Genomic DNA, 14,496 nt, shown 5'->3' with positions numbered 1-14,496 from the left:
TAATGAAATTGCGTTGATAGGACTCGCTAAATGACCAATTAGTGGCACCGAGTGTGGCCATTGTAAGTAACTAAAACTTATTGGGTTCGCCTGAAGGAAGACGCAAACGCATAAAAGTAATTGAAGTTCAAAGAAAGAGCAATTAAGTATACATACTACTTTGTTATTCTTCCGCCGATAATAAAAAAATATAAGTTAGTACTAGCGGCCGCCCGCGACTTCGTACGCGTGGATCCCCTTTAGGGGTTGAATTTTGCAAAATCCTGTCTCAGTGAGCACCTACGTTCTAAAAGGAACCCTCATTCAAAATTTGAGACTCCTAGCACTTGCAGTTTCTGAGATTTCGTGATGAGTGAGTCAGTCAGTGACCTTCGCTTTTATATTTTGTAGATTACTCTTATACTTGTTATAAATTAAGACTCAATGACTCAGCATTACCGAACTTTGCGACCAAAGATAGGTTTACTCGAATTACTAGAACCATAAAAGTTCGGTTCTAATATTCGCTAACCAACCAGTGGGTGTGCAACATTGCCGGAGCCTATTGGCCCTATATGTACGAAAACACAAAGTCATGCTGTTAAATTATATCTATGTATCTCCATAATAGGGTTACTTCATTGCCATGCGTTGCCAATTTGTAAAAGTGGGTGGTACTTACCTAATTGAGGGCAATCGACCTTAGTACCTACCCAGTTGTCTCTGGAAAAAAAATCGTAATACAGTACGTCGTTATACCAGGCCTCCGTCACTCGCCTATGCCGGCCGAGATAATTACCTACAGCACAGAATAAGTAATAGTACAGGTACAGAAGGATTACTCCGCAAAACGATTTAAATAAATGCGAGTCTTGTTACGACGCGGTACAGTGGAATTCAGCTCGCACAGCACTACGTACGTACCTACAATTTTATTCACCTACAAGTTTTGTCTCTTTCTATCGCGTGCCTCTGAACTCTTCTTACGCTGTTAGGGTTGCTGTCTAGTGAAAAAATAATTAATCTACTTATTTGTAATGAGGTACGTATGTAGGTAAGTATGCATTCATTATGGAAAACCTTGGGAGAGGCCTTTTTCCAGCAGTGGACGTCATTTGGCTGAAACGAACGAACGAATTCTGAGCAGTAGTCATGGTAGGTTAGGTTCCTATACTATCCTAAGAATTATTGATTACCTACATGGCCAACATACCTTTCAGCATCTTTGGGAAGCGAAAAAAAAAGATAAACCCGGTAGATTTCTTTTCGAATTTAAACACCCGAACGCCGCACAATATATCTTTCTTTTTATGTCCATTTTTAAATAATACTTCGATTAGAATTATAATCATACTACAACGCACGCCAGCGTCCTGACGGGCGCGCGCGTGACACTCGACTGATATAATACCCGCCGGCGGGGCGCTTCGCTGTAGGTAATTATCGGATGTACCGCGCGGAGTGAGCCAGGCCTGCCTACAGCGCGCGACAACTTCAAGTTGCAAATCAGTCAGGGCCGCCACGCGCTTGTGAGCACACGCGTATTTCTATACACGCTCGGTCGATCATCGTCTCAATCAAGGTTTATTGTTCCAACAGCACTGGTATTCTTTTTTCATGGAAAATCGTAATATAATAATAATTAACTGTAGTGATTTAAATAATTTAAAAAAACTACACTTTTTAAATAATTTTGAAATACTTATGACAAAAAACTGTAGCAAAAAAATTATTTTAGCTAATAAAACATTAACTTTACTTCACCGTGTCTATTTTTCGACACTACACCTTTTAAAACTGTTTGTCCAATTTCGAATTATTGCAACACTGAAGTTTATTAATAGGTACTTTAGAGAAGGTACGGTTATACAAACACCACAAGATTAAAGTTTACCAATCGTAAATACAATAAATGCTTCTTAAAATTAAGTTTTTATTTATTTTACTTTGCTTATACAACCCTGACGCTTGAGCTGTGAGGTAGATCAAATTCTGAACACAAAAAAATTGCGCTCTTGTGAGCGTAATAGTAAGGTGCGATTTCGAATGCACCATGTGCGTTGGATATTTTGCATTATTATTATTTACCGTTAAAATGCCGGCATCTGATCCTACACAAAGGAGTGCAATTTCTGTTGCTACTATTATGTATTCTGTGTTTATACTTCGTTACCTTTTGCCAAATGGGTGTTTATTAGCCCTTTTTAGCCCTGCAAAATTTCAAAAAATTTTTGGTGCGATAATAAGCCAGTAGAATTAGATTTGAAATCGGAAATAATTATTATAAAAGATTTTATTATTTTAATGGCTTCATTTGTTGCCCATTAAGACTCCTAGGTTTTCGACTTCGACAGAGTATAATAACAGGATTACTACAGTATTGATTAAACATGCAATTATACAAATCTTTCCTCTAATATTAATGTTTATAATATAATATAATAGGTACTAATATTAATAACCTGTTAAGTAAATGCTTATCACAATTTTTCTAAAAAAAACTTACATTTATATCTGCTTGTGTGAGTTCCATTCGACAATTCAATAATGAACCCGTCACTATCACGGTCTAAGGTCTCTTTCCGTTTTAATTTAGTTTCATCTCTTATGTCTTTCTCTTTATCAGTCAAAATATTTAATAAAAGACGCAAAAGAGACACTAGAGATTGCTTCTTTACCTCTTTTTTGAGTTGAGTGCCAACTTTCGACCACGTTGTTAGTTCTGTGCCGTTCTCCAAATACGCACCATTGTCACCTAGAATTTGATTTAGGCCAGGTCGGATCCACGTATTTAAAAATTTTGCTATTTTCTGAGAGTTGGGAAGATTGTCTTTTATGTACGCCACACCATCATCAATTTGTTGCACGGGTAATGCCGTTCATAATCCCACAATTCTCCTTTAATTTTTGGAGTTGATTTTTAATGTCTTTGCCATTCTCCACAGACTTTTTGTAAAATGATAGTAGCATTTTATCAGGTTGATATCTGGAAATACTTAAACTAATGCATTTGAAACGGCAATCTCAAAGTCAAGATGCACTGTTTTTGGTGACCATCCAGTAATTTCTGATTTTATGATTTCAAATAACGCGATGTATGACTCTAATCTTGTCTCTTGTCCGACATTAGAGCGTAAACGAGTGGTATCACATTAGTTTCCATCGACCACTTGCAAATATCTCCATGAATGGAATACAACTGCACAAATGGTTCAGGGCAGCTGAAAGTTCTTAACGACCTCTTAATTTCGTTTTTTGTTCTTGTAATGTTTTTACTATAGGACACTCATCATTATTATGTTCCTCTTCACAGAATATGTATTTATTAATTTAATTTCTCTTCGATGCAGGTTCGTGCTTAGTTAAACGATTATTTTCAAAATTTCTCTTTCTAGATGTAAATTTGCTAGTTCTTTTGCCATTGCTTTGTGGGTTTTCTCTGTTAAATGTATTTTTACTGTAACTAATCTCAGATCTAACGTCATGTCGAGTGTCAGTCGTAAAGTTGTCATTGCAATTTAGTAGTTGGATTTTGTGTTATTTCTTATTATCTTAATCTATTTGACATCTCTCTGGCCGAAATGATGTGTTCTAAATTCCTTCTAATACTATCTATAGATTCATCTCCTGTGCTTAATTTCATTCCAAGTTAATAAAATTTCGTTTGTAAACAAGATTCATTTTCTAAAAAGTCCTACAAAATTTCTAATTTCAATTTGCCAGAGCCAACTCCTGCGGCGGCAAAGTCAGGCCATCTAGACCTGAGAAGCGGGATCAATTTGGTTATGATGGAGTTGGATAACTCTGGCGCGGCGAGATATTCATTTTGATTGAATAGGCGAACGAGATCGATACAGTTGCGAAAACAACAGACAAAAGCATTAAATTCGCGCGAGTTATCATAAAGACCGAGTTTAGGAAGGGCTCTTACCATGGCAAGGTGGTGAAGAATGATGACGTCCGGATGATCAGTAGCAACTAAGCGCACCGCGATGGCCTCCTTAGCAGCTCCGCACAGTGCAGCGCTAAGTCTGGCGACATTTTCGCTTGGGGTAAAGAGTGCCTTCGACTGGTCATACGCCTTCTTGAAGATGAACCAGCACGCGACGCGCCCGTCAAATTAAAGAGGTCATAAACTTGTGTTTGCCGCTTGAGGTCCGCAATTGCGTTAGCGAATTTAAATAAGTAAATAAATTAAAGAGGTACGTATTTTAATTTACGTATTTATATATTTTAATGTTCATAATACTTTACATAATTTTGTTGCTTTTCATTTTAAAATAATCATTACTCATTTTACTTTTTTCAGCGTCCAAGTGCACATAAATTTTGAGTTAAGCCAAATTTTGTCTTTGATCATATTTGATCATTTATGTTTTGGTAAAGTTTTGTATACTTGCCATAAACCATTTTGTTTTTTTCTCCGCGAATATAAAGGTGTGATTCGTTTTAAATCATATACCTATGTCTAAATCAAATGTGAAAATTTTACTCGAATCTAAATCTTTAGCTAATGATGTAAGAGAGTGGATACTATCCGGCCTGCTTTGACTACTTGTATCTTCTGATGCAGCTGTTAACGTTATTTCTTTTGAAAGACATATAAAGCCATTGGTGTTATTTTTAAATTTAATTCCTGGGACATTACTGTGACAATTGGGCCATTATATTTTATTACAGGTTTTTTTTTTGCTAGCAACTTAATAGTAAATACATACTAGAAATAATAATATGCTAGAAATGTATAGATTTCGATGTGCTCTTCACGAATTTCAACTTTGCGACCTCCGATCGTCGCCGCGGGCGCCACCAAATTGAAAAAATGCTGCCTAGTAGCAGATTTTTTCAAATAGGTACTTTAGGAAAATTTTTTTGATAAAACATCCTTAGGAAAACTTCTGATGAATCGAAACAGTCTCACAAAATAAAAAATCATATGTACCCTAATCAACATTTTCCTTTACGAATGATCTAAGCCTGATATTTCTTAAATTATGGCTTTAATAAAAGCAGAATATATGCCAAGATATTGTTAAAAACGATTTACAATTTTAGATACTATCTCAGTTTGCCTACGAACTACATTATGAGCAGATAGAGGTAAAAGTGGGGATCACTCACACGGCATATTGGAGGAAAGAATAAGGTTAATTTCTTCCTTCAGTGTGCTTACCATGAGTTTTGGTTAGGTGTGCTCGCTAGCGAGTACGTCAAAAAAATCTATGAAGATTTTATTTCTTGAAAGTAGCCGCTAGGGGCGCTGCACAATATGTCATACATTTAATGTCATTTTTTTACGCAGTCGCTAGCGAGCACACCTGACGTAAACTCATGGTAAGCACACAGCTTTTAAGTTTTGTCACACTTATTCTTTAATAAATTCGCTCGTCAGTTTGCACACATTTTTCAATGCAAATAAAACGTACCTATTTAATTAATAAATAGTCATGATTTTGAAGAGCACTCTTACGGGCCGTGTGCGGTGTGAGTGATATAAAATAATCGTCATAACTTTGGAACGGGACGTGCAAGGGATTTCTAAATTTGTTAACATTTTTAACAAATTCTTAAGAATTTTTCAATACTAAAAAGAAGTGCAAAAGCTTTATATTAGGAAAAAACACTTTGACGTTTTCTTAAGGTGTGCGATATGAGTGATCCTATTTATTGACCTTAACATTTTTAAAATCGGATAAGAAATCTTGGTATAATCGGTGTACAAACATAGAAAAAAAACATACCAACAGAATTGATAACCTATTAGGCGTAAATCCGCCTCACAAACAGCTTGTACATTAAGGGAAAAATAACCTTTCCGGTTTCTAAATTCTTTACCTATCAGATAACCTAAAAATAAAAAATAGATAAAAATTACTGTCCACAAATTAACGAATATTACATTTTATCACATGATGTACAAACTTACAAGGTGATTGTATGCGTACATGCGTGCAGTCTATTGCACCTAGCACGCGAGGAAACCCAGCAATCGTGTAATAATTTGCAGCGCTATTCTGGTGCATAAAAATATATCGATCATAAAGCCTCGAGACCGCTGACGAGATGTCGCGCACTTTCTGCATGCTGCAGCAACTAATACTCCCACAAAGTCAGCTACTGATATCAGCATTGTGCCTAGCCCTAGTGCGTAGAAGCGCAAAGACATCAGTAGCTGATGCAGTGGGGAGATTCCGTTTCTGCAAAGAATGTGAGTTGTGAATGAATGAAATTAATATTAAAAGTAGGGTAACGTAGTGGCACCAATGATCGACACTTTAAGGAGATAGTGGGCTTCTTAATAAGATTAAAGGTCATTTAGTCATCTTTAAACCAAAAGTAACGATTTAGTATGGTACCTAAGGTATATTCTTGAGATAAGAATAGGATGTATTATTTGTATTAACTATACACGGACTAGAAAAAAATCCCAAAAAATGAAAAAGTATATAAATCTCCAATCATCGACACCGAATCTCCAGTAGTCAACACCCAGTCATCGACAGCTGCCACTTACCGACACCCAGTTTATCGACTATTGACTATAATTTGTCGGCCGTTTGGTGTAGTGGTTCAGAACGGACTACTATGCCGAGAGGTCCCGGGTTCGATTCCCGGCCGGGCAGAAATTGAAATGATGAATTTTAATTTCTGTGACGGGTCTGGGTGTGACTATGTATAATATTTATGTATTTAAAAAAAAGTATATAAGTAGTATATCCGTTAAGCTAGCACCCATAACACAAGCATTAAGTTGCTTACTTTGGGGCTAGCTGGCGCTGTGTGAAATTGTCCAAAGATTTATTTTTATTTTTTTATTTTTATAATGTGTATCTGCCAAATCAACACCTGCTTAGTGGGTCATTTAAGTAATTCCTCTTCAACGACTTCTCGGGAATCAAATAATCGGCTTATTTTAGAACGATCGCGGCTATTTAAGAAATCGGAGGTTTGGTATATTTTCCCTTGATGCGAAGTACATAGCCGCACGCTTCTGCACCTCTTAGTCGACCGGCAGTACACCAGCCAGGACTGGCAGAGCTTCTGTCCTAAACCTGGTCGACTACTTGCCAAAAAAGGAGATAAACACCCATACAGCAGATGCGGTGATGAAAAGGACAAGCTGTCTGTCAACTGCCCTAATTACTGGAAATGCAGCTGGAGATCCTCCAATGATCATATTTAATTATGAACGAATTCCTTCAACTATCGCTGTCAGTGTTCCCGATGAATGGGCAATAAGTAAATCGGAGAGTGGGTGGAAGTGTAGCATGCAGCACATTCTATGTATTAATGAATGGCAATGTCAGTCAAAGGACGTCGACGACGACGTAAATTCTTCCCGAATGTACGCGAACGTCTAACTAGGCGATGGTTAGAAATGGACCATTGCTCGTCGCATTTCTTCACGGAGCATGGCAACTTTAAATCTCCTTTTTGCAAGTGTTCCACTGATGATGTCAGTCATGAGCAGTCTGCCCATCATAATTATTATCTTGTGGGAGTGTGATCTTTGGAAACATGAACGTGATTTAATGCTTAATTCAATACAACATACATCTGTTTCCGCAATTTATTACGCCGATCTTGTCGCGACAGGAAAAATTTCCGTGCTTTTAAGCGATTTTGTGAAAAATATTATTGGCCCCCCTTAATTGATATTTATTGTCCGTGGTGCATAATATTTTTTTAAAGGTTTTGTTTGTCACCTATCATCCGCTTTGCAATGGAGGGAAGTCGAACCTTAATTTCGAACTCCTCCTATGTTCTTCTGATTAATTTCGTTGCTGGTCCAATGACAGTTTAACTTTCCCCCGGGACAAACTTGACCTTCATTGGTTGGTTTTTGTGGCGGTCAAGCTGTAGATCCTGGCTACACAGGAGTCTGTTGCAGTGGTGGGAACGAAAGGTGGGAATAGTCCCGATTTTAGTTAAAACTATTCTCGGCCCCATGGTGCAACCCATTGTTGTTTTTTCCGAAATTTTATCATGGAGCGTAATCCTAGGTACTCCGAAACGTTTCGCAGCACCTGCAATCTTTTCGCCATTTTTAACAGCTTCTACAGCTTTTTCTAACTGTTTGGGAGAATATTTTTTTCTCGCAGCCATCTGTAAGAACCAATCGACACTTGTCGATTACTGGTAGCTTGACTATGATTAGTTTACTTCTAAGATCTACTAAATGCGCGAAGTAATAAGAACTAATTTCGGTTGTCAAATGAAAAATTTTTCAAAAAATTACTATCGACACGTGTCTATTATTGGAAAAGTCAGTTTGTGAAAACCAGTGATCGACACCAACATTTTACTAATATCAAAATAATCTTAAAATTTCGTTATAACAAAAATGGATTCTAATAGTTCTTATAGTAACCCGTGAAAAAGATAAAATTCAAATAAGTTACAATACAGTAGTGTAATTAACAAAAAATGTTCTCACTTCCTTAAGGATTTTACTAAGAATTGTTGTTATATTCACCGGTACTCCAGCCGCAATCAGTTGTTATGCCGCCATTTTCAAAATAAATTGGCGGATTTTGCTTAAATGTCAATGGGAGGCAGTCAAAAGTGTGCTTTCTATGGTACAGTGTTGCCATATTAAGAAATCGATTTCTTACTCTTATTATAATGAATCAAAAAATAAAGTGTCGGTCATTGGTGCTAGTACGTTACTCCTGTAGCGTTTCTCATAACGTACCTCGTCGAGGTCACTCGTATGGATGGCATAATTTCAGCCAGCAGGAACTCCACCGCAGGTTTCGTTAACCTAAACCTAAATGTGAATTCCGCGTCGTCCAGGCTCTGCATGTAATTGACTCTTTTGATCAATCTTCGTGAGCGTCTTGGCAGTTCTTCATCGCTTGAACTCGAGACGAGCGTGAGGTCTTCCAAATCACTGCTACTGCTGTCACTGCTGCTGCTGGACAGTGAGAACGCCATCTCAACGCAATTTCTTTTACGACAACAAAAACCGCAACCGCAACACAGCGTCCAAAAGAATCAAGATTCTGCAAAAGCAAACGTCAAAATCGGCGGATAGGATATAGGAAACCACAAAACTGTCATTTTCATACAGAGGGTCTATCCGTTTTCTGATCTGACCCTCCCATAGATAGATTTCCAGCGCAGATTGCAATCTCTAGTCGTGGATACATTATTGGAAAGCAGGTATAGTTCCAAAATACTGAACTGTCCTATCCATGACATTGACAGTGGGGCGCCACCGTCAATATCTACCGGATCGCTGGTTCCGATTTTTGCCATGTTGAAAACCATATAGTTAATCGATGGTAGCGCCCCGACATTGTCATATTTCAATCTGGATTTAACGAAAGATCGAATATGGAAATCGGGCGTAAGTATGTAATGGATGTCGTAAGCCATTATTTGGATCTTGTTATGATAACAAAACACTGAAATGTAAAAAAAACAGTTGAATATAAAAAATAAAATATTAACTTATTATTAATTTATTATTTTGTAAAACCTAACCTAGTATTTTGTAAACAAATAGTGTTTTATTACGAGTGCAGTCAAATGACCGGCGTCGTCTTTCTAGGTATAATAGGTAGATTTTGCCGTCTTTCTAGTGTTAATGTTATAGTCTGTGTCATGAATTGTTGACTAGGTCAAGCGTAGAACGTTGGCTGTCAGCCAACTCTTAAGTTAGCAATATCACGCTCACGTTCTCGCTCACGCTCAAGCTGGGCCCTTTTGTACCCTTTGCACCACCGGCCTGCACCACTGGTACCCCTTTACACCACCAATAGTGCCGCGCTACCATTAACTGTAAAACGATTATCTATAATTATAATTTATATAATATTTATAGGTATTATAAAGAGGAAATAATATTTGATCGTTTGTTTGTACTGAATAGGTTCCGAAACTACTGGACAGATTTGATAACATAGGTATATTTCACTATTTAAATCCAAATAATTTTTTGAGTAACAAAGGCTATTAAATATTTTCAAAATAATCATAAAGGAGCTATATCAAATTCTTCTAGGTAGACCCGAGATATAAACATGTATCATAAAATAGCTCCTTTATGGTTATGTTGCCCTGGTACTAATTATTCGTTGTATGTAGGCCCGGGGTATCGTGGGTCTGAAGTGAAATGTTTATAGCCACGTGTTAAGTTTTTCATATTATTTTATTCTTAAGTCATTCAAGTATTTGTGTCTTGTAGTCATCATTTCATGTTGATGAGGTGATGATCAAAAGGTAAATAACTCCTAAACGCTGTTCCATGCATACAGCCACGCATCACACATCATGTTATTAGGCTAAACACAAATATAAAAAAACTTGACGCTTCAATTTCCCGCCAAGAATTCCCCTCGAAGTTTCAATGCGTTTATTGCACTGCAATAAATAAATTAAAACTTTTAGGTAGGTTTTGATTAATTTATAACATACAGTCTACTAAGTACTAGTTTCACAGTCGATGGTAGTACAGCACTATTTGTTGGTGGTGCAAGAGGGATTTAAAAATACCCTTTGCACCACCAGTGGTGCAGGCCGGTGGTGCAAAGGGTACAAAAGGAAGCTGGGCACGCTTGCGCTCAAGCTGAGCACGCTTACGCTCTGTGTGGAGCTATGTTAGAATGCAGTGCTATGCAGTTAGAATGCGAGCCTTCATAGTGCTGGTAGAGCGATTAGAACTCGCACTTTTAGGAATGGTTGTGTAATACTAGCAGGAGGAGATGGTTTCGTAGACGGGCCCGCAGTCTCTAGGACGACACTGGAGGCGCCGTCTTCTGAAGTCTCCGCTAATCCGCTTCCGTAGTAGCTGGCGGCACTGCCACGCCTGTGGCTTTACCTTTCGATCGTGTTATGATCATTTCAGAATATTAATGTTTTTCCTTTACTTCTGTTCTGACTAGGGCATGTAATATCGGAAGGTTTTCAATTCCGATATTGGATTCCGATATTAGATCTCAATATCGGAATTCCGATATTAATATCGGAATTGAGTTTATGTACTATAAAATTAATATTTGGTTATATTCGTAAGAATTCTGGATAGTTTATAATAAGATAATGATTTTAATCAAACTCTTTAATTTGGTACAAAACAGCACTTCATAAAATTGAAGTACCTATTTTAAAACCATTTTTACGTTATTTTACTCCTTCATGATCAGTCATTCAAGTCACGTGTTACAAAAATTGAAGAGAGTGGTAAAACACTTGAATATGCTTGTAATTTGTTCCTCTTTGATTATCGATGTACAACTCACAAAACCACGAGCCATCATCGTCTTCATGTCAGCCATAGGACGTCCACTGTTGAACATAGGCCTCCCCTGTTGATTTTCACAATGGCCGGTTGGTGGCGGCCTTTTTTTTTTATCCACAACGAGGAAGCTCTTGGCTGGTATCTCACCTGATGGTAAGTGACGATCAGGTCGAAGGTGGAAGCGAGCTTCACCCGGAATCCTCAATCACGGAGGAACTGGCTATCTTACCTCTAACTGCCGGAACACAACAATGCTGTTAACATTGTTGTTATGGCGACAGAATTAGGTAATATGGTGGTAGCTAACCAGGCGGACTTAGAACAAGCCCTACCATCAACCAAACCGAACAGAAAAATCTGCCCCCACTGGGAATCAAACCCGGGACCTCTACGTCTGAAGCAGGTGGTCTTACCACTAGACCACAGAGGCGGTTGCATCCAGCGCCTTCCTGCTACCTTTATGAAGTCGCCGTTCCACCTTGTGGTTATGAGTCTTACGCTGCGCTTTCTGGCCTCCACTTCAGGACCTTGCTGCCTCATCATCCGTCTGTTTTGTGTATTAAGGCAGAACCGTTGAAAGACCTTATCACAATGCTCGAAGACCTTAATCGAGTCTCCCAACAGGTAGGGCTTCGGATGAACATGGAAAAAACGAAGCTTATGTCGAATGTCCATGTGGTCCCTTACCCAGTTTCGGTTAGGAGCTCGATTCTCGAGATTGTTGACAAGTATGTCTATCTCGGACAAACGATTCAGCTGCAATTTCGAGAAAGAGGTAAATCGTCGAATACGTAGACGAAAGTCTTCAATCAGTGTGTTACCGCAGTGATGATATACGGCTCGGAAACGTGGCCTTTGAATATAGGCCTTATAAATAAGCTCAAAGTTGCACAGCGTGCTATGGAGAGAGATAAGCTTGGTGTTTCTTTACGAGATCTAATCAGAAATGAGGAGCTCCGTAAACTAACTAAAGTCGCTAACATACTTACCGACGGATTAGCAAGCTGAAGTGGCAATGGGCAGAGCACATAGTACGCAGAGCTGACGGTCCATAGTCCATACTCCAGTAAAATTAATGTTTGAAAGGAAGTTGAGATGTCGTTCTTTGTTGACCAAGTACCTATGGCAAATGCTAAAATTGATTTAGAACAAGTTAAATTAACCATAAATAGTAAATAGTAAATACTTCAATAGTTTAATATATTAAAATATTTGCAGTGAGACAAAAAGTGATGATGAGAGACATGAGAAAATCATTGGTCTTTGCCAATCATGTACTTTGGGCTTTGTGGCAGGTTGTGGCGAGTTTAAACGCTTTGTTTAAAATCTCAATTAAAACTTTTATCTGATTCCGATATTACGATATTGGATCGCTCAATATCGGAATTGAAATATCGGATCTCGCATTCCGAGATTCCGATATTACGAGATTCCGAGATTCCGATATTCATGCCCTACTTCTGACACCAAATTATGTGAGTGAAACAAACAAAATTAAATGCTCATTTGACACTTAGGGTATTATATTTCTTAATAGGTACTATAGTACAAAAAAGTATTTAAAGATGGTCAATAAAGAAACTTAGGAATAGGCATGTAACAGCTCTTGTAGCCATACATATGAATAGGCATATGTAGCCCTTATAAGCTGTGAAAATCTCCAGGGAAATAGTCTGATTCTGCGTTGTCCACATCGCTGACATCGCAAATGATTTTATCACGTGTTTAATTTTTCAAGTTTTTAATTTTTCAATTTATCAAGGCTACAGCCAACAGAATTTAAAACTCAAAGCAAGTATTTTTGCTAATTTTGCATCTATATAATTAAAGCCATTGGACACCAAAATGAGCTTACAACATGTCAAGCCAATTCCCTTAAGTATGTCCTCAAATTGAGTTATATTGTATAATTGCAAACATACTAGTAATACTGTGTGGTATAAGGGCTCAGCTGTGGAAGTCCCACGAGGGTCATTCCTTGTTAACTGTTTGGAGCTATTCTAATATTATGAAGGATATCGCCAATGTACGGATAAGTCATAATAGGCTAAATTTGCCAAGTATAAACTGTGCTCTTTATTTTGTAAAATATTATTCTATACTTAAAGAGCACGGTACGCCATCAACTTCGCCATGTCAGATCTCATCAAGTCTGACACCAACTCGATACCAGTTTTTTAAAAAAATATTAAAATGAAGGCTGAGTTGCACTTACCTAATTTTCTACTGTTTACCGCACGAGATGTATTGTAGACGTATAGAATCTCTTTGGATGCATCTGGCTACTAAAAACTTTTTTCTTTATTTTATCCACGAGTTGCATCTGGCCGCTAACATTTCTTTTTTTCTGTAATTTTTCTACGAATTACGATTGTCTTTTGTCATTGTATCTTAACGCAATTATTTTAGGAATATTTTGTACTTTTGCAACCCGTATGATTTTGTATGCGGTGGTTTGACCTAGATAGAAAAAAATATGTGAAACTGAAAATAACAGTTAACTATTAGTGGAACGCGTTAATTAAAACGCGCTCAGCTTTAATTTACTTTATGACTTACCTAAATAGATAGGTAGTAATTTTATTGTCAGCTTTATTTTATTTAACCGCTAATTGAATAGACACTAATTACGTATTTTATTATCACATCCCTTAACTTAATATGTATTTACTTTATTACTTTTTGAAGGGTATCAAAATTTCAGTGTGAGGGGGGACCCGAGCACCACACATTCTCTCTCAACTACATAGTAGGCGTAATTGAATAAGATTTTGACATTACAGCTGTATATTCTTTGTTTTCAGAACTAAATGAGCCGCCATGTTCCTATTTGGAGGGACGAGGAAGCAGTCGCCCCAAAGGGCTAGGGGGCCGGCCATCTTGTCGACCGCGGACTGCGGCGTTCCATCCATTCAGATCGTATCCAACAACTATCACGCCGTGCCGAGGAAGAGAGGGCTGGCTGTAAGTATAGATTATACGATATTTTATCAAAGATTTTCCAAGGCATTCGGTTCATCAAAACTCACAGCACAGGCTACTTGCGAGTTAACGAATTAACGTGAGAATTCTGAAAGTAAATATTTACTATTTTATTGAGCTGAAACTGTGCAAATAATTATACTTTTAAGTATATTTTCGTTCTTCCTTTACTGGTTGGGTTTTTATTGGCGGTCAAGCTGTATATCCTGGCTACACAAGAGTTCAGCGGTGGGAATGAGAAGTGGGAATAGTCCCGTAATAAGTAGATTTGATGACTAGCTGCAAGGTAA

The 14,496-nt window shown here is 37.7% G+C and overlaps 1 protein-coding gene across 1 annotated transcript in view; it reads left to right on the top strand.

Annotated features, from left to right (window-relative positions):
• The window catches only part of LOC135086708 (transient receptor potential cation channel subfamily A member 1), a 127,008-nt gene that overhangs the window by 15,466 nt on the left and 97,046 nt on the right, over positions 1–14,496 (top strand). The window contains exon 2 of the mRNA XM_063981486.1: positions 14,029–14,188. Within this exon, the coding sequence (XP_063837556.1) occupies positions 14,045–14,188 (144 nt within the window). The 5' untranslated portion in view covers positions 14,029–14,044. The remainder of the gene's footprint in view (positions 1–14,028; positions 14,189–14,496) is intronic.

Source organism: Ostrinia nubilalis, chromosome Z (assembly GCF_963855985.1).
Source record: "Ostrinia nubilalis chromosome Z, ilOstNubi1.1, whole genome shotgun sequence".
Classification (NCBI taxonomy): Eukaryota; Metazoa; Arthropoda; class Insecta; order Lepidoptera; family Crambidae; genus Ostrinia; species Ostrinia nubilalis.
This window is presented reverse-complemented; position numbering and strand designations above follow the sequence as displayed.